Source organism: Anolis carolinensis, unplaced genomic scaffold (assembly GCF_035594765.1).
Source record: "Anolis carolinensis isolate JA03-04 unplaced genomic scaffold, rAnoCar3.1.pri scaffold_9, whole genome shotgun sequence".
NCBI classification, from domain to species: domain Eukaryota; kingdom Metazoa; phylum Chordata; class Lepidosauria; order Squamata; family Dactyloidae; genus Anolis; species Anolis carolinensis.
In genome coordinates this window covers 27,891,845-27,909,336 of record NW_026943820.1, presented here as the reverse complement: position 1 = coordinate 27,909,336, position 17,492 = coordinate 27,891,845, and the positions used below count along the sequence as shown (strand labels likewise).

Here is a 17,492-nt window from a genome sequence, read left to right as displayed (position 1 = left end):
TATATATATTTTAAAAAGACTTTGTTTCAAAAGATAGGAACACCATTGACAATAGATTTATCTGACATATGAAGGACTAACTAAACCAAAAGAAACTGGGAACTGCAACAGAAATCAACGTTGCAGAAAACTCAATCCTGGAGGGGAAAATGGAAAGTCAAAACACTCCTTTTTTTTCCTCTCTTAATTTTTTTTAACCCCTCTTTCGTTTCTCCGTCTTTTTCTATCACAATCTATGTTTTCTTCACATTCGCTGTACACAGCACTAAAAGCAGAATAAAAATTTATACAACAAAAATAAAATAAAAAAAGTGTGTCACCAACATGAAAAGTTTGGAAAGCTGTGTCTCTTTGGAAAGAGAGTCTCTTTGGGGTCAAACACCACTGTTTTCTCCAATGTGGATTCCATCTTTACGTATAAAAATAAAGTTATTATTATTATTATTATTATTATTGACACAACGACGTTGTATGACACAGCAAACAAGATAGATATGCTGGATTTCGTTTCACAAAACCACAAGTCAAACACTTCCCAAGTGTCTAGGACTGTGTCTTGTATTTTCGGATGATGCGTGCAGATCCCAGCCTTTTGCAGTTGGCAGATCGTAATTTTGTCAATGTCTATTGTTTCCAAATGCCGGCTGAGATCTTTTGGCACGGCACCCAGTGTGCCCATCACCACCGGGACCACCTGCACTGGTTTCTGCCAGAGTCTTTGAAGTTCAATCTTGAGGTCCTGAGAGCGGCTGAGTTTTTCCTGTTGTTTTTCATCTATGCGACTGTCACCTGGGATGGCAACATCAATGATCCAAACCTTGTTCTTTTCCCCAACTGTGATGTCTGGTGTGTTGTGTTCCAGAACTTTGTCAGTCTGGATTCGGAAGTCCCACAGTATCTTTGCGTGTTCATTTTCCACAACCTTTGCAGGTTTGTGATCCCACCAGTCCTTTACTGCAGGGAGGTGGTACTTGAGGCATAAGTTCCAATGAATCATTTGGGCCACAGAGTTGTGCCTCTGTTTGTAGTCTGTCTGTGCAATTTTCTTACAGCAGCTGAGGATATGATCAATGGTTTCGTCGGTTTCCTTGCACAGTCTGCATTTTGGGTCATCAGCTGATTTTTCAATCTTGGCCTTAACTGCCTTTGTCCTGATGTCTTGCTCCTGGGCTGCAAGGATCAGGCCTTCTGTCTCCTTCTTCAGGGTCCCATTCGTGAGCCAGAGCCAGGTCTTCTCCTTATCAGCTTTTCCTTCAATTTTCTCAAGGAACTTTCCATGCAATGTTTTGTTGTGCCAGCTGTCAGCTCTAGTTTGTAGTGCGGTTTTCTTGTACTCGTTTTTTTTGTCTGCTGTGCTTTGAGGAGTTTTTGATTTTTTACTTCAGTCAATTTACTTCAATTTTCTCCAATGTGGACTCCCCAGTGTGAGTCCTTTGATGTAAACGTAAACTTGAACTGTGAGTGAAGCTTTGTCCACACTCCAGGCATGTATAGGGTTTCTCCCCAGTGTGAATCCTTTGATGTGAACGTAGCTGTGCACTCCGGGCAAAGCTCTTTCCACACTCCAGACATGTATGGGGTTTCTCCCCAGTGTGAGTCTTCTGGTGTGAACGTAGACCAGAACTGTGATTGAAGCTCTTTCCACACTCCAGGCACGTATAGGATTTGTCCCCAATGTGAGTAATTTGATGTGAACGTAGATTTCCACTGTGGGTAAAGCTCTTTCCACACTCCAGGCACGGATAGGGTTTCTCCCCAGTATGAATCCTTTTATGTATTTTTAGACTTGAATGATGAGTGAAACTCTGCCCACAGTCTGGGCATGTATAGGATTTCTCCCTAGTGTGAGTCCCTTGATGTGAACGTAGACTTCCACTCAGAGTGAAACTCTGTCCACACTCCAGGCATTTATAGGGTTTCTCCCCAGTGTGAGTCCTTTGATGTAAACGTAGATTTGAACTACGAGTAAAGCTCTGACCACACTCCAGGCATGTATAGGATTTCTTCCCAGTGTGAGTCTTCCTATGTGAATATAGATTTGAATTATACGTGAAGCTCTTTCCACACTCTAAGCATGTATAGGGTTTCTCCCCAGTGTGAATCCTTTGATGTGAACGTAGTTTTCCACTCTCAGTGAAGTTTTTTCCACACTCCAGGCATGTATAGGGTTTCTCCCCAGTGTGAGTTCTTTGATGTGAACGTAGACCTGTACTCTGAGCAAAACTCTGTCCACACTCTAGGCATGTATAGGGTTTCTCCCCAGTGTGAGTTCTTTGATGTGAATGTAGACTTCCACTCTGAGCAAAACTCTGTCCACACTCCAGGCATTTATAGGGTTTCTCCCCAGTGTGAGTCCTCTGATGTGTACGTAGACCTGAAGTTTGAGAGAAGCTCTGTCCACACTCTAGGCAAGTATAGGGTTTCTCCCCAGTGTGAGTCTTTTGATGTGAATGTAGACCTGAATTATCAATGAAACGCATTCCACACTCTATGCACGTATATGGTTTCTCTCCAGTGTGAGTCCTTTGATGTGAACGTAGAGCTGCACTCCAAGCGAAGCTCCGTCCACACTCCTGGCATGTATATGGTTTCTCCCCAGTGTGAATCCTTTGATGTGAACGTAGACTTGCATTCTGAGTGAAGCTCTTTCCACACTCCTGGCATGTATACGGTTTCTCCCCTCCAAGGAGTGGCTCCACAGAATCCCCATTTCCCTGGTCAAGAAAGAAGCAAAAGATCAAGGGTGAAAGCGAGAAACCTTCTTTACCTCCACCATTTCCCCCTTTTCCCTTCATAGGTCATGTTGGAAGTGGGAATACCAAGAAATGCAGACATCAGGGTCTCACTCGCACACACAGCTGCCAGCAAAGGCAACAACTGATTCTTTAAAAAGAAGGGAATGAATCCAGAAACAAAGAAAAAAGGGAGGAAGGAAAAAAAAAGAATGTCTTCCAATATCGGAGCATCACATTGATTTCATTGGATGGAACCGAAATGTGACCAGTGGAACGGAAGGCAGCCACGCAGAAAGGAACAGTTCTTCCCAATATTAAAGGGTGTCACTAACTTGATAATAGGTTTCCCTGAATTACCAGGAGTGCTAAATGCTGAGGAATACAAAGATTACGGGGCTGCCTCCCAGCCTATCAGCCACACTTCACCCTTGCTATTTTGTTTGATTTATGTATGATACCCACTGGCCGTAGAATCACCCAAGGGAGTGATTGAAATTAATCTATATATATAAAAGAGTGATGGCATCAGGGCAGCGGACAAAACAACAAAACTACAGGCCCCCCAACCTCGAAATTTGACAACACAACCCATCATCCACGGCTCTAGGTTGATACAACAAAAAGAAAAGAGAAATAAAGTCCTAATTTGAGAGAGAGGAATAATTGCTTTTATCCAATTGCTGCCAGTTAGAAGGCTAAGCTCCTCCAACTTGGTCTCCTAGCAACCCAATAAAAAATAATTAAAAACACTAAAAAATTAATACAATAAAATACTATAATAACAAAAAATAACTAAAAATAATACAAGAAAATAATAAAATATAATAAATAAAAATATAACTTACAATAAAATTAATAAAAAATGCAAATAAAGTCAAATAAAAATTACACAACAATTTTAACCAATACCACCACCACTTTGCCAAAGCAACGCGTGGCCGGGCACAGCTAGTATATATATATATAAAAGAGTGATGGCATCAGGGCAGCGGACAAAACAACAAAACTACAGGCCCCCCAACCTCGAAATTTGACAACACAACCCATCATTCACGGCTCTAGGTTGATACAACAAAAAGAAAAGAAAAATAAAGTCCTAATTAGAGGGAGAGGAAAAATTGTTTTTATCCAATTGCTGCCAGTTACAAGGCTAAGTTCCGCCCACTTGGTCTCCTAGCAACCTACTCAGCCCAGGGGACAGGCACAAGAGTTTGCAGAGACCCCTAAGGGCCATCCAGCCCAACCCTTTCTACTATGCAGCAGGACACAATCCAAGCATTCACAACACATGGACAACGTATAAATCCTATACAATACTACAAAGGGACATAGACCCCCTCTACCCTCACCACTTTCACAGTACACAAACAACCAAATGCATACTCAACATAAAGACAACCATACAACAAACATTCAATACCACCACTACCTCAACAAGTTCTCACCAACACCACCAGACAACGCCACAGCAACGCGTGGCCGGGCATAGCTAGTAGTATTATATTTTATTAATAGTATTATATTATTTTAAAATTCCAACATTATAGAATAATATAATACTATTAATAAAATATAATACTATTAATTTCAATCACTCCCTTGGGTGATTCTACAGCCAGTGGGTATCATACATAAAACAAACAAAATAGCAATATGGGCCAGGGTAAAACTCGTGTTGTAAAAAGGCAAAAGCCAAGGGTGAAGTGTGGCTGACAGTAAAGGAACCTAGGCCAGGGTTACACCACTTTAACCTACTTATAGCAATCAGATAAAACTAACATGGATGCCCTTGCGGCCCTGCAATGCTTTTCCCAGAGAGAAGCATCATTTCTCAGACCTGAGGGCCTGTCACTTTGTGCCACAGGAAAACTCACAATCCTCTCTGAATCATCCACAGGAGAGCTCACAATCCTCTCTAAATCATCAGTTAAACCATCAGCCTCTGCTGACTGATCTACAACAGGGTCTTTCTCCCACCCAGGACATTATTCCACAGGTATAGAGACACTTCACTTGTTACACCACACTTGCCTCTGGCTGGCTGTCAGCCGTGGCCAACAGAAATACTTTAACTCTTTGTATCTTGTGGCAAGTGTGTTAATAGTGTTTAGTCCGACTGAGAAACGACTCCTAGTTAGGAATGATGGGGCCGAGACAACAGGAAATGTATGCGATCCAACCAAGGCATGCCCAGACAGTTTTAATTCTGAATTTTAAACTTGCATTTTTATGTTTAATCTCTGTTTTGTGAATTTTAATATGTATCTTGCAAAAATATATTTTAATATGTTTCTCTGAAATTATAGTGCCATGGTGGCACAATGGTTTAAACCTTTGTGCCAGCTGAACTGCTGACTTGAAGGTTGCCGGTTCAAATCCGCGAGATAGGGTGAGCTCCCATCGGTCAGCTCTAGCTTGCGAGGACATGAGAGAAGCCTCGCAGCAGGATGGTAACACATCGGGGCATCCCCTGGGCAACGTCTCTGTAGATGGCCAATTCTCTCACACCACAAGCGACTTGCAGTATGTTCTGAAGTCCCTTCTAACATGATAGAAAAAATGCTTATTAATGTAAGTGGCTTTGAGGAGAGAAAAAGTAGGGTAGAAATAAACATAATAATAATAATAATAATAATAATAATAATAATAATAATGAGACACAGAGAACAGAAAAAAGGAACAATATAAGGAAGAGATGAGGAGAGAGAAAAGAGGAGGAAGGAAGGGAGAAGGAATGAAAGAAAAGAAGAAAGAGAGGAAGGTGAAGGAAAGAAGAAAAGGAGAAAGAAAGAAGGAAAGCAGGTGAGATTGGCCTATGATTTTGGGAATTGTAGTTCAACCATATCCGGAGTGACTGTTATGTTAATACAGTAGAGTCTCACTTATCCAAGCCTCGCTTATCCAAGCCTCTGGATAATCCAAGCCATTTTTGTAGTCAATGTTTTCAATATATCATGATATTTTGGTGCTAAATTCGTAAATACAGTAATTACAACATGACATTATTACGTATTGAACTACTTCTTCTGTCAAATTTGTTGTATAACATGATGTTTCGGTGCTTAATTTGTAAAATCATAACCTAATTTGATGTTTAATAGGCTTTTCCTTAATTTCTTCTTATTATCCAACATATTCGCTTATCCAAGCTTCTGCCAGCCCGTTTAGCTTGGATAAGTGAGACTCTACTGTATATGTTTATGTAATATTTTCAGTCTCTATTATTATAGTGTCCCCCCAGAGTGGTGGCCATATTAATATATTTTAAATATTTTATATTTAATAGTTTTAATACTATAAGTAATATATACTTAATAATATTTCTGTGAATATTTTGTAAATATGATAGCAAATATTTTATGCATACTGTATTTTGCAAATATTTCTTAAAATATGTTTATGATTATTTCCGATATTTTTTTGTGAATAGTGAACATATTTTTGTGAAAATGTTGGCAAAATTTCTGAAAATATTGTGCGAATGCTTCTGCAAATAGCTATTATAAATATTTCTACAAATTTATGAAAATATCTGTAAATATTTCAGATATATTCAGGGAGGATTATGTATCTGGGGAATAATGTCCAGGATGGGAGAAAGAACTCTTTTCTATTGGAGGCAGGTGTGAATGTTGCCATTGGCCCCCTTGATTAGCACTGAGTGGCCCTGCAGCTTCAAAGACTGGCTGCTTGCTGTCTGGGGGATCTTTTGTTGGGAGGTGTTAGCTGGCCCTGATTGTTTCCTGTCTGGCACTCCTGTTTTTTTTTTAGTGTCAAAGGATTCCCCCAGACAGGAAGCAGCCAGGCTTTGAAGCTGCAAGGCCATTCCATGCTAATCACAGCAAGAAAGAGTTCTTTCTTCCTCCCACCCTGGACATCATTCCACAGATCTATAAACTCCACTTGCCTAGTTTCCAACAGACCTCACAACCTCTCGAGGATGCCTGCCATAGATGCAGGCGAAACGTCAGGAGAGAATGCTTCTGGAACATGGCCAAACTCCTTGAAAACTCACAGCCACCCTTTTTATGCCTATTTCTGCAGGCCTTTCCCTTTATCTAGACCAAATCATGGCGAAGAAGGCAGAAACTCAACCTGGTCAGGACGAGATTTGAGGCCTGGCTGCATCTCTCTTCCGGAAGTGACGACGGCGCCGGAAAGGGCGGGGCGTAACGTTACTGGCGCTGAACCCAACCGAGAACGCAACAAACGCGCCGCGCATGCGTCGCCTTCCCCGCTCGACTTCTTGATGCTCGCGCTTTAACCAATAGCTACGCGCCGCTCCTGATTGGCAGGGAAGGCGACCAATGGGAGACTAGACGTAGGGAGTTTGAGCGGGGCGAAGCAAATAAGCGGCTGGGAAGCAATATAATAGAGGCGCAGTTTCCCACTCTGTCCACATGATGGCAGCACGGAGGCGCTTCCACGGCTCAAGGATGCGCTTCCTCGCTTGGCCACTTGATGGCAGCAGAGGACTGCGGATCAGAATATCAAGGCAAGTGCAATATTCTTGTGTCCACAGGAGGGCACCAAAGGGAATGGCCATTAGAGCTTAACCTGCAATATCATTGATACAGTATTTCCTTTAGAAGAAATATGGAAAAACACAGAAAAAACAAGAAGGTGGTTCAAGAAGATAAGACAATGAGGTTTAATAGGATAATGAGGATAATAATATTTCTCTCCTTGATATGGAGGACAGAGTGAACTCGCAAAACTTTAGTATCATAAGGAACGAGTGTTTGGTGACAGATACCAAGAATGGGATGTCTATCATGAGTGTTAGTAAATTAAAAATATATTAGGAAGTCTATACCCATCTATACACATAAAAAAGTGAAAATGTGTATGTGGAGGAGGTGCCTACTTACACAGACAGCTTTCCACCTCCACAAACAACTATAGTTCCCAGCCTCGCTTTTTGCAGATCCGCTGTTTCGATAAACTCTAAAATATTATAAATCATAAAAATTACAATTTTTGGCCCAAATAAGGGTGGAAGGAGAAGCTGAAGGGAAAGAAAAGGAGCCCAAGTGGCAACGGGAGGAGGAGCCGATTTATCAACACACAATTGGTTGATAAAGACTTAAAATAGTGTATAACTGCTAAAATCTATATATATATAAAAGAGTGATGGCATCACGGCAACCCACAAAACAACAAAACTACAGGCCCCCCAACCTCGAAATTTGACAACACAACCCATCATCCACGCCTCTAGGTTGATACAACAAAAAGAAAAGAAAAATAAAGTCCTAATTAGAGAGAGGGGAATAATTGCTTTTATCCAATTGCTGCCAGTTAGAAGGCTAAGCTCCTCTAACTTGGTCTCCTAGCAACCCAATCAAAAATAATAAAAAACACTAAAAATTAATACAATAAAATACTATAACAGAAAATAACTAAAAATAATACAAGAAAATAATAAAATATAATAAATAAAAATATAACTTACAATAAAATTAATAAAAAATTGCAAATAACGTCAAATAAAAATCACACAACAATTTTTAACCAATACCACCACCACTTTGCCACAGCAACGCGTGGCCGGGCACAGCTAGTAATGTATAAATATATAGCATCCCTACTTTGCAGATTTTCACTTATTGCGGGTGGTCCTGGAACCTAACCCCCGTGATAAGTGAGGAAACACTGGTTGTGTTAACTGGAAAATCAAATGCAGGTAGCCAATTGGCAGAGTTTGCAAGGACCTGGGAATTGGCTTGCAACTGTTGCTATCCTGCTGCTGGAGAACAGGTTTTTCTCTCTCTCTCTCTTTGAATCTTCTGAGTACTGGCTAGAAGGAAAATGGCTCTGTATTTAGAAGGTCCTGACTATTTCTGAGCCCTCATTTGCTGCTGATCCTCAATGAAGGAGATTCATGGATTAAGAAAAGACTGCTTATAATGCTGATTTCTGTAAGCAATCAGAAGGACTATTGTAAATACCATTGTTCTGTTGATCTCTTGGATCTCTTGGGGCCGGGCTGTGGAGCAGCTGGCTAGTAACCAGCTGCAATAAATCACTACTGACCGAGAGGTCATGAGTTCGAAGCCTGGGTCGGGTTAAGCCGCCGATCATTAAATAGCCCCGGCTTGCTGTTGACCTATGCAGCCCCGAAAGACAGTTGCATCTGTCAATTAGGGAAATTTAGGGACACTCTATGCGGGAGGCTAATCTAACTTACTTACTTATTTATTTATTTGCTACATTTATATGCCGCCCTTCTCACCCCGAAAGGGAACTCAGAGCGGCTTACAAATTAAATTTACATACAATATTATATTAGTATAGTACAATACTGGTAACAAATTACTATATTGTACTGTATCAACATATTGTAATATTATTAGTAATATTACATGTAAAATATGATATATAATTAATATTATTATATTGTATTATTAGTATTATATCGTATTACAATATAATATTATGAATATTATATGTATATACAAAATGTTATAATTATTACATATTATTGTAAATTAAATTAAATTAAATTGTAAATAATTTACAACACCATAAAACTGCCAGCAAAACACGAGGAAAGGAATGAGGAAGTACAGCCACTACTGGATGGTGAAGCAACAGCTCCCCCGTGGCCGGAATCGTGAAGCTGGAAAAAATGTTAAAAATGCCTCTGAGTCTGTCTAATGTATGTTGTTTGTCTGTTGGCATTGAATATTTGCCATATATGTGTTCATTGTAATTCGCCCCGAGTCCCCTTCGGGGTGAGAAAAGCGGTATATAAATGCAGTAAATAAATAAATAAATAAATATAAATACTGTATGTTTTCTAATGTATGGTTGGCATTTTGCCATTATGTTGTAAACCGCTTTGAGTCCCCCCAGGGGTGAGAAAAGCGGTATATAAATGCAGTAAATAAATAAATAAATAAATAAATAAATAAATCAGTAAAGGTTCCCATATTATTTCGTTCTGCAAAGCTGAGTGGTACATCATTCTGCAGGGTGTCTCTGGGTTACGGGCACACGTAAGAGCTTCCATCTATCATCCACAATTCCCAACAAAACTGAATTACCATGTCACAAAAGGATTGATGTCTAAAAAAATGTGTCACCAACATGAAAAGTTTGGAAAGCTGTGTCTTTGGGGTCAAACACCACTATTTTCTCCAATGTGAATTCCATTTTTATGTGTGTTTGAACTCTCAGAGACGCTCTATCCACACACCTTGCGTTTATAGGGTTTCTCCCCAGTGTGAGTCCTTTGATGTTTGTGTAGATTTCCATTTTCAGTGAAGCTCATTCCACACTCCAGGCACGTATAGGGTTTCTCCCCAGTGTGAATCCTTTCATGTGAACGTAGACTTGAACTACGAATGAAGCTCTTTCCACACTCTGGGCATGTATAGGGTTTCTCCCCAGTGTGAGTCCTTTGATGTCTACGTAGATTTGCACTCTGGGCAAAGCTCTTTCCACACTCCAGGCATCTATAGGGTTTCTCCCCAGTGTGAGTCCTTTGATGTGAACGTAGATCTGAACTATGCGTGAAGCTCTGACCACACTCCAGGCATTTATAGGGCTTCTCCCCAGTGTGAGTCCTTTGATGTGAACGTAGACCTGAACTGTGAGTGAAGCTCTTTCCACACTCCAGGCATTTATAGGATTTCTCCATAGTGTGCGTAATTTGATGTGAACCGAGACCTGAACTATAAGTGAAACTCTGTCCACAGTCTGGGCATGTATAGGGTTTCTCGCCCGTATGAGTCCCTTGATGTGAACATAGACTTCCACTCTGAGTGAAACTCTGTCCACACTCCAGGCATTTATAGGGTTTCTCTCCAGTGTGAATCCTTTGATGTGAACGCAGACTTGAACTATGAGTAAAGCTCAGACCACACTCCAGGCATGTATAGGATTTCTCCTCAGTGTGAGTCCTCTTATGTGAACATAGACCTGAACTATGTGTGAAGCTCTTTCCACACTCTAAGCATGTATAGGGTTTCTCCCCAGTATGAATCCTTTGATGTGAACGTAGACCTGTACTCTGAATGAAGGACTTTCCACACTCCAGACATGTATACGGTTTCTCCCCAGTGTGAGTCCTTTGATGTGAACGTAGACCTGAACTATGAGAGAAACTATGTCCACACTCTAGGCATGTATAGGGTTTCTCCCCAGTGTGAGTCCTTTGATGTGAATGTAGGCCAGAACTATTACTGAAACTCTGTCCACACTCTAGGCATGTATAAGGTTTCTCCCCATTGTGAATTCTTTGATGTCTGTGTAGATTTCCTTTCGCAGTGAAGCTCAGTCCACACTCCAAGCATGTGTACGGTTTCTCCCCAGTGTGAGTCCTTTGATGTGTGTGTAGATTTCCATTCTCGGTGAACGTCTGTCCACACTCCAGGCATGTATAAGGTTTCTCCCCAGTGTGAGTCCTCTGATGTGAGCGTAGACCTGAATTATGAGAGAAGCTATGTCCACACTCTTGGCATGTATAGGGTTTCTCCCCAGTGTGAGTCCTCTGATGGGAACGTAGAGCTGAACTATGAACGAAACCCTTTCCACACTCTAGGCATGTATAAGGTTTCTCTCCAGTGTGAGTCCTTTGATGTAAACGTAGACCTTTACTCCGAGCGAAGCTCTGCTCACACTCCTGGCATGTGTAGGGTTTCTCCCCAGTGTGAATCCTTTGATGTGAACGTAGACCTGAACTATGAATGAAGCCTTTTCCACACTCCGGGCATGTATAAGGTTTATCTCCAATGTGAGTCCTTTGATGTGAACGTAGACCTGAGCTATGAGTGAAGCTCTTTCCACACTCTAGGCATGTATAAGGCTTCTCTCCAGTGTGAGTCCTTTGATGCAAACGTAGGCTCGTACTCTGAGTGAAGCTCTTTCCACACTCCAGGCATGTATAGGGTTTCTCCCCAGTGTGAGTCCTTTGATGTCTATGCAAATCTCCACTACGAGTGAAGCCGTGTCCACACTCCAGGCATATATATGGTTTCTCCCCTCCAAGGGCTGGCTCCATAGAATCCTCATTTCCCTGGTCAAGAAAGAAGCAAAAGTAATAGGAATATATTTTCATAACCTGTTAAGATTATGATCCCAATAGGGTTAAATATTAGTGCAGAGCAGTAAAAACGCAGAAGACTAGGGGTTTATGTGAGCAGAGGTAAAAAGAAATTAAACAATAAGACAAAATATCCAGCCTCCCTTTCCCTTTAAAAGGTCATGCGCATAAAATATGCATCAGAGACATCAAATAAAATAGCAAAAATATGTTTACTCACAATCTTGTATGATGATGGTCATACAGGCAAAAACATCTTAGTTCCAAAGAAAAACAGTTCAGGAAACTACCGTATTTTTCGCTTTATAAGACGCACTTTTCTGCCCCCCAAAATAGAGGGGAAAAGTCAGTGTGTCTTATAAACGCAATATGACCTCACGATGACGTCATGCAGTCGCCCAGGCAGACACGTGTCGACGCGGTCACGCCTCCAGGCGTTCCCACGAGCCCTGCGCTCAAGCCGGCTTTAAGGCCTGCCTCCCATTACATTTTCCCTCCGGAAATGTGAGGGGAAGCCTCGAAAAGCCCACTTCCACGCAGCCGGCGCTCCTCATACCCCCCCATGGAGACATATTTGCATGTGAATGTCTGAATAAATGCCCGAAAGGTGTTCTTTCGAGGGCTGTCCCGTTCTCCCCCGGGTCCTCACCATCCTGAGGGTCGTCTTCGGGGTCCTGCGAGGCGCCGGGAAGCGGGTTCAGGAGCCGCTCCAGCTCCTCCGCCAAGGGCGCCGCCATCTTCCCTGGCCTGGCTTCTCTTCCGCCTCGCCGGCTGCGAGACTTCATTTCCCAGAAGCCCTCATCATTGCAGAGCGCAGCCGAGGCTTCTGGGAGTTGAAGTTCGCGTGCTCTGAGGCGAGCCAATGAGGAGAGAGAGCCGTTGTGAAACTAGGGGGGGGGGAGAAGGGTAAGGCACAGTATAGGGGCAATCCTAATGCTGCTGTTGACTGTTTGGTAATGTCTACATATTACATGTTATTTTATTAAAATGTTCTAGGTCATCTTTTAGTTCAAATTATTTTTCCCCATTTTCCTCCTCTGAAAACTAGGTGCGTCTTATCATCTGGTGCGTCTTATAAAGCGAAAAATACAGTACATATCTCTTACCCTGTTTCCCCTAAAATAAGACATCCCCAGAAAATAAGACCTAGTAGAGGTTTTGCTGAATTGCTAAATATAAGGCCTCCCCTGAAAGTAAGACCTAGAAAAGTTTGTGTTTGGAAGCATGCCCGCGGAACAGAATACCAGAGCATGCAGGATCGGTAAATGTACGTACCATAGAGTGTTGTACATGGAAATATTGGTAGTAACAAGAAATTCTTGATAGGATTCACAGTTTGTCTGGTTATGCTGGTTTATGATGACAACTACTGTACAGTATATAATAAATGTTCATTTTTTGGTTCAACAATAAATGTGAATTCTTCTACATGGAAAAATAAGACATCCCCTGAAAATAAGACCTAGAGCATCTTTGGGAGCAAAAATTAATATAAGACACTGTCTTATTTTCGGGGAAACACGGTAACAGACAGGAACATCAGCATGGCATGGTCAGGAGCGAAGAGGAAGAGACAGGAAGAGGCATCTGTACATCACTTCCTGTGTGTCCCCAGAAAGGAGACTCCCATTTCATATGCAAAACCCCTTAAATGGTGTCATCAACTCTGGAATGCAGCTTGGCTCAGGTGACTAAGCCACAGACATAACTAACTACATAAACCATCCCACATTGAAAATGCATGCATGATTGCTTAGATCAGGGGTCCCCAAACTTTTTAAACAGGGGGCCAGTTCACGATCCTTCGGACCGTTGGAGGGCCGGACTATAGTTAGCCACCGAGCAATAATAATTAATAACAACAACAAAAACAACAACTATAATAATAATAATAATAATAAAGAGGGTTGGAAGAGACCCTTTGGGCCTTTGTGCACCAAAAGCACAAGCAAAGCACCCCTGACAGATGGCCACCCAGCCTCAATGTTAATACAGTAGAGTCTCACTTATCCAACACTCGCTTATCCAACGTTCTGGATTATCCAACGCATTTTTGTAGTCAATGTTTTCAATACATCATGACATTTTGGTGCTAAATTCGTAAATACAGTAATTACTACATAGCATTACTGTGTATTGAACTACTTTTTCTGTCAAATTTGTTGTCTAACATGATGTTTTGGAGCTTAATTTGTAAAATCATAACCTAATTTGATGTTTAATAGGCTTTTCCTTACTGCCTCCTTATTATCCAACATATTCGCTTATCCAACGTTCTGCCGGCCCGTTTATGTTGGATAAGTGAGACTCTACTGTAATAATAATGATGATGATGATGTGTTGTCGAAGGCTTTCATGGCCGGGATCACAGGATTGTTGTATGTCTTTTGGGCTGTGTGGCCATGTTCGAGAAGTACTCTCTCCTGACGTTTCGCCCACAGCTATGGCATCTCTGAGGATGCCTGCCATATATGTGGGCGAAACGTCAGGAGAGAGTACTTCTGGAACACGGCTACACAGCCCGAAAGACATACAACAACCCAATAATAATAATGATAATAAAGAGGGTTGGAAGAGACCCCTTGGGTCATTTAGTCCAACCCCCTTCTGCCTTTGTGCACCAAAAGCACAAGCAAAGCACTCCTGACAGATGGCCACCCAGCCTCAATGTTAATGTTAATGTTAATAATAATAATAATAATAGGGTTGTAAGAGAAGAAGAGACCCCTTGGGTCATTTAGCCCAGCCCCCTTCTGCCCTTGTGCCATGGGGGCCGGATAAATGCCTTCGATGGGCCGCATCCGGCCCCCGGGCCTTAGTTTGGGGACCCCTGGCTTAGATAACCCAACAAAAAGATCAAGGATGAGGTCGAGAAACCTTCTTTAGCTCCATTTCCCCCTTTTCCCTTCATAAGTCATGTTGGAAATGGGAACACCAAGAAGTGCAGACATCAAGGTCTCCCTTTTTTTAAAAGGGAATGAATCCAGAAACAAAGAAAAAAGGAAGGGAAGGAGAAAAGAATGACAGAAGGAAGACAAGGAAAAAAAGAAAACAACAACCCTGTGGCCCTTGATTGTTTGATGTCTGAAGTTCTCATGTTTCTGGGTGGTGTTCCTTACTTACTGTCTTGATTCTGGTGTATTTAATACTGATAACCAGGTTTTGTTCACTTTCATAGTTTCCTTCTTTCTGTTGAAATTGTCCACATCTTTCCTTTGGATTTTTTATTGTAAAAAATATATATTAAAAGCATACAATATCAGGAAAAAGAAGGTAAAGGTTTCCCCTGACGTTAAGTCCAGTCCTGTCCAACTCTGGGGGTTGGTGCTCATCTCTATCTCTAAGCTGAAGAGCCAGTGTTGTCCATAGACACCTCCAAGGTCATGTGGCCAATGGCATGACTGCATGGAATGCCATTACCTTCCCGCCGGAGCGGTACCTATTGATCTACTCACACTCTGGGGGTTGGTGCTCATCTCTATCTCTAAGCTGAAGAGCCAGTGTTGTCCATAGACACCTCCAAGGTCATGTGGCCAATGGCATGACTGCATGGAATGCCATTACCTTCCCGCCGGAGCGGTACCTATTGATCTACTCACACTCTGGGGGTTGGTGCTCATCTCTATCTCTAAGCTGAAGAGCCAGTGTTGTCCATAGACACCTCCAAGGGCATGTGGCCAATGGCATGACTGCATGGAATGCCATTACCTTCCCGCCGGAGCGGTACCTATTGATCTACTCACATTTGCATATTTTCAAACTGCTAGGTTGGCAGAAGCTGGAGCTAACAGCGAGCACTCACTCCGCTCCCCGGATTTGAACCTGGGACCTTTCGGTCTGCAAGTTCAGCAGCTCAGCACATTAACACACTGAGCCACTGGAGGCTCCATTAATAATAATATGGGCCCCCTGCTGACTACCAGGTTTTGTTCATTTTGATGGTTCCCAGGAACGCAATACAGTAGAGTTTCACTTATCCAACCTCCACTTATCCAACGTTCTGTATTATCCAACACAGTCAGCCTTTTAGTAGTCAATGTTTTTGTAGTCAGTGTCTTGAATGCATTGCAATATTTTGGTGCTAAATTCAAAAATACAGTAATTACTACATTATGTTACCATGTATTGAAATGCTTTTTCTGTCGATTTGTTGTATATCATGATGTTTTGGTGCTTAATTTGTAAAATCGTAACCTTATTTGATGTTTAATCATCTTTTCCTTAATCCCTCCTTATTATCCAACATATTTGCTTATCCAAGGTTCTGCTGGCCTGTTTAGCTTGGATAAGTGAGGCTCTACTGTATCTGTGGAATGATGTCCAGGGTGGGAGAAAGAACTCTTTTATGTCGGAGGCGAGTGTGAATGTTGCCAATGGCCACCTTGATTAGCACTGAGTGGCCTTGCAGCTTCAAAGATTGGCTGCTTCCTGCCTGGGGGAATCCTTTGTTGAGACGTTAGCTAGCCCTGTATCCTGTCTGGAATCGCCCTGTGTTTTTCTTTATCTCCTGTCACTCCCCCAGGCAGGAGGCAGGCAGGCATTAAAGCTGAAAGGCCATTCAATGCTAATCAAGCTGGCCAATGGCAACATTCAAACTTGCCTCAAGCAGACAAGGGCTCTTTCTTTCTCCCACCCTGGACATCATTCCTCAGATATATAAACCCCAACAGACCTCTGAAGATAGATTCAGGCGAAACGTCAGGAGAGAATGCTTCTGGAACATGACCAGACAGCCCGGAAAACTCGCAGCCACCCTTTTATGCCTATTTCGGCGGGACATTTTCCTTTATCTAGACCAGATCTTGGCGAAGAACAAGGCGGAAACTCAACCTGGCCAGGACGAGATCCAAGGCCCGGCTGCATCTCTCTTCCGGAAGTGACGATGGCACCGGAAAGGGCGGCGTGACGTCATTGGCGCTGAATCCAACCGAGCATGCAACAAGCGCAATGCGCATGCGTCGCCTTCACCCGCTCTCCTACTTCTCTGCCGCCTGTGCTTTAACCAATGGCCACGCCCCGCTCCTGATTGGCGGGACAGCCGACGAATGGAAGGCTCGATGTAGGGGGCTTGGGCGGGGCGAAGCAAATAAGCGGCTGGGAGAAAATATAATACAGAGGCGCAGTTTCCCAGTCTGTCCGCAGGAGGGCAGCAGAGGCGCCTCCAGGGCTCAAGGGCGCGCTTCCCCGTTTGGCCACTTGATGGCAGCAAAGGGCTGCGGATCAGAAGATCAAGGCAGGTGCAATATTTCTTTGTCCACAAGAGGGCAGCAAAGGGAATGGCCATTAGGGCTTAATCTGCCATATCATTGATATCACTGAGCCATGGCAATTTATTATTATACTAATTATTATAATAATAATTATAATTATTATGGAGCCCCCAGTGGCGTAGTGGGTTAAAGCCTCGTGACTTGAAGGTTGGGTTGCTGACCTGAAAGCTGCTAGGTTCGAATCCCACCCGGGGAAAGCGCGGACGAGCTCCCACTATCAGCTCCAGCTCCATTCGGGGACATGAGAGAAGCCTCCCTCCAAGGATGGTAAAAACATCAAAACATCCGGGCAATGTCCCCTGGGCAACGTCCTTGCAAACGGCCAATTCTCTCACACCAGAAGTGACTTGCAGTTTCTCAAGTCGCTCCCGACACGAAAAATGATAAAATCCAGATTTATCTGTGTTGACCTGGATGGGATGGCAGTGTACACTCAGA

General features: G+C 42.6%; 2 protein-coding genes across 2 annotated transcripts; both read right to left on the bottom strand.

The window, feature by feature from the left end:
• Positions 1-692: 692 nt before the first annotated feature.
• Positions 693-6,985, bottom strand: LOC103280899 (zinc finger protein 135-like). The gene is made up of 2 exons (XM_008121240.3): positions 6,831-6,985; positions 693-2,714 (listed from the first exon to the last, which is right to left on the bottom strand). Exons 1-2 carry the CDS (start codon positions 6,861-6,863, stop codon positions 1,386-1,388), a joined length of 1,362 nt encoding a protein of 453 aa, XP_008119447.3. The 5' UTR covers positions 6,864-6,985; the 3' UTR covers positions 693-1,385.
• A 377-nt stretch (positions 6,986-7,362) lies between these two features.
• On the bottom strand, positions 7,363-16,741 carry LOC100559890 (oocyte zinc finger protein XlCOF6-like). The gene is made up of 2 exons (XM_062961935.1): positions 16,457-16,741; positions 7,363-11,757 (listed from the first exon to the last, which is right to left on the bottom strand). The coding sequence occupies exons 1-2, from the start codon at positions 16,562-16,564 to the stop codon at positions 9,925-9,927; spliced, it is 1,941 nt and encodes a 646-aa protein (XP_062818005.1). The 5' UTR covers positions 16,565-16,741; the 3' UTR covers positions 7,363-9,924.
• Between the last annotated feature and the right edge of the window lie 751 nt (positions 16,742-17,492).

What these genes read in the sequence shown, in the direction of transcription:
- LOC100559890 (XM_062961935.1), bottom strand. Translation starts at nt 16,564, where the DNA reads ATGTCCCGCCGAAATAGGCATAAAAGGGTGGCTGCGAGTTTTCCGGGC. An exon ending in GCCTGAATCTATCTTCAGAG is followed by an intron (nt 11,758 to 16,456) that starts GTCTGTTGGGGT and finishes TTTCTTGACCAG; the next exon opens with GGAAATGAGGATTCTATGGA.
- LOC103280899 (XM_008121240.3), bottom strand. Translation starts at nt 6,863, where the DNA reads ATGCAGCCAGGCCTCAAATCTCGTCCTGACCAG. An exon ending in TCAAATCTCGTCCTGACCAG is followed by an intron (nt 2,715 to 6,830) that starts GTTGAGTTTCTG and finishes TTTCTTGACCAG; the next exon opens with GGAAATGGGGATTCTGTGGA.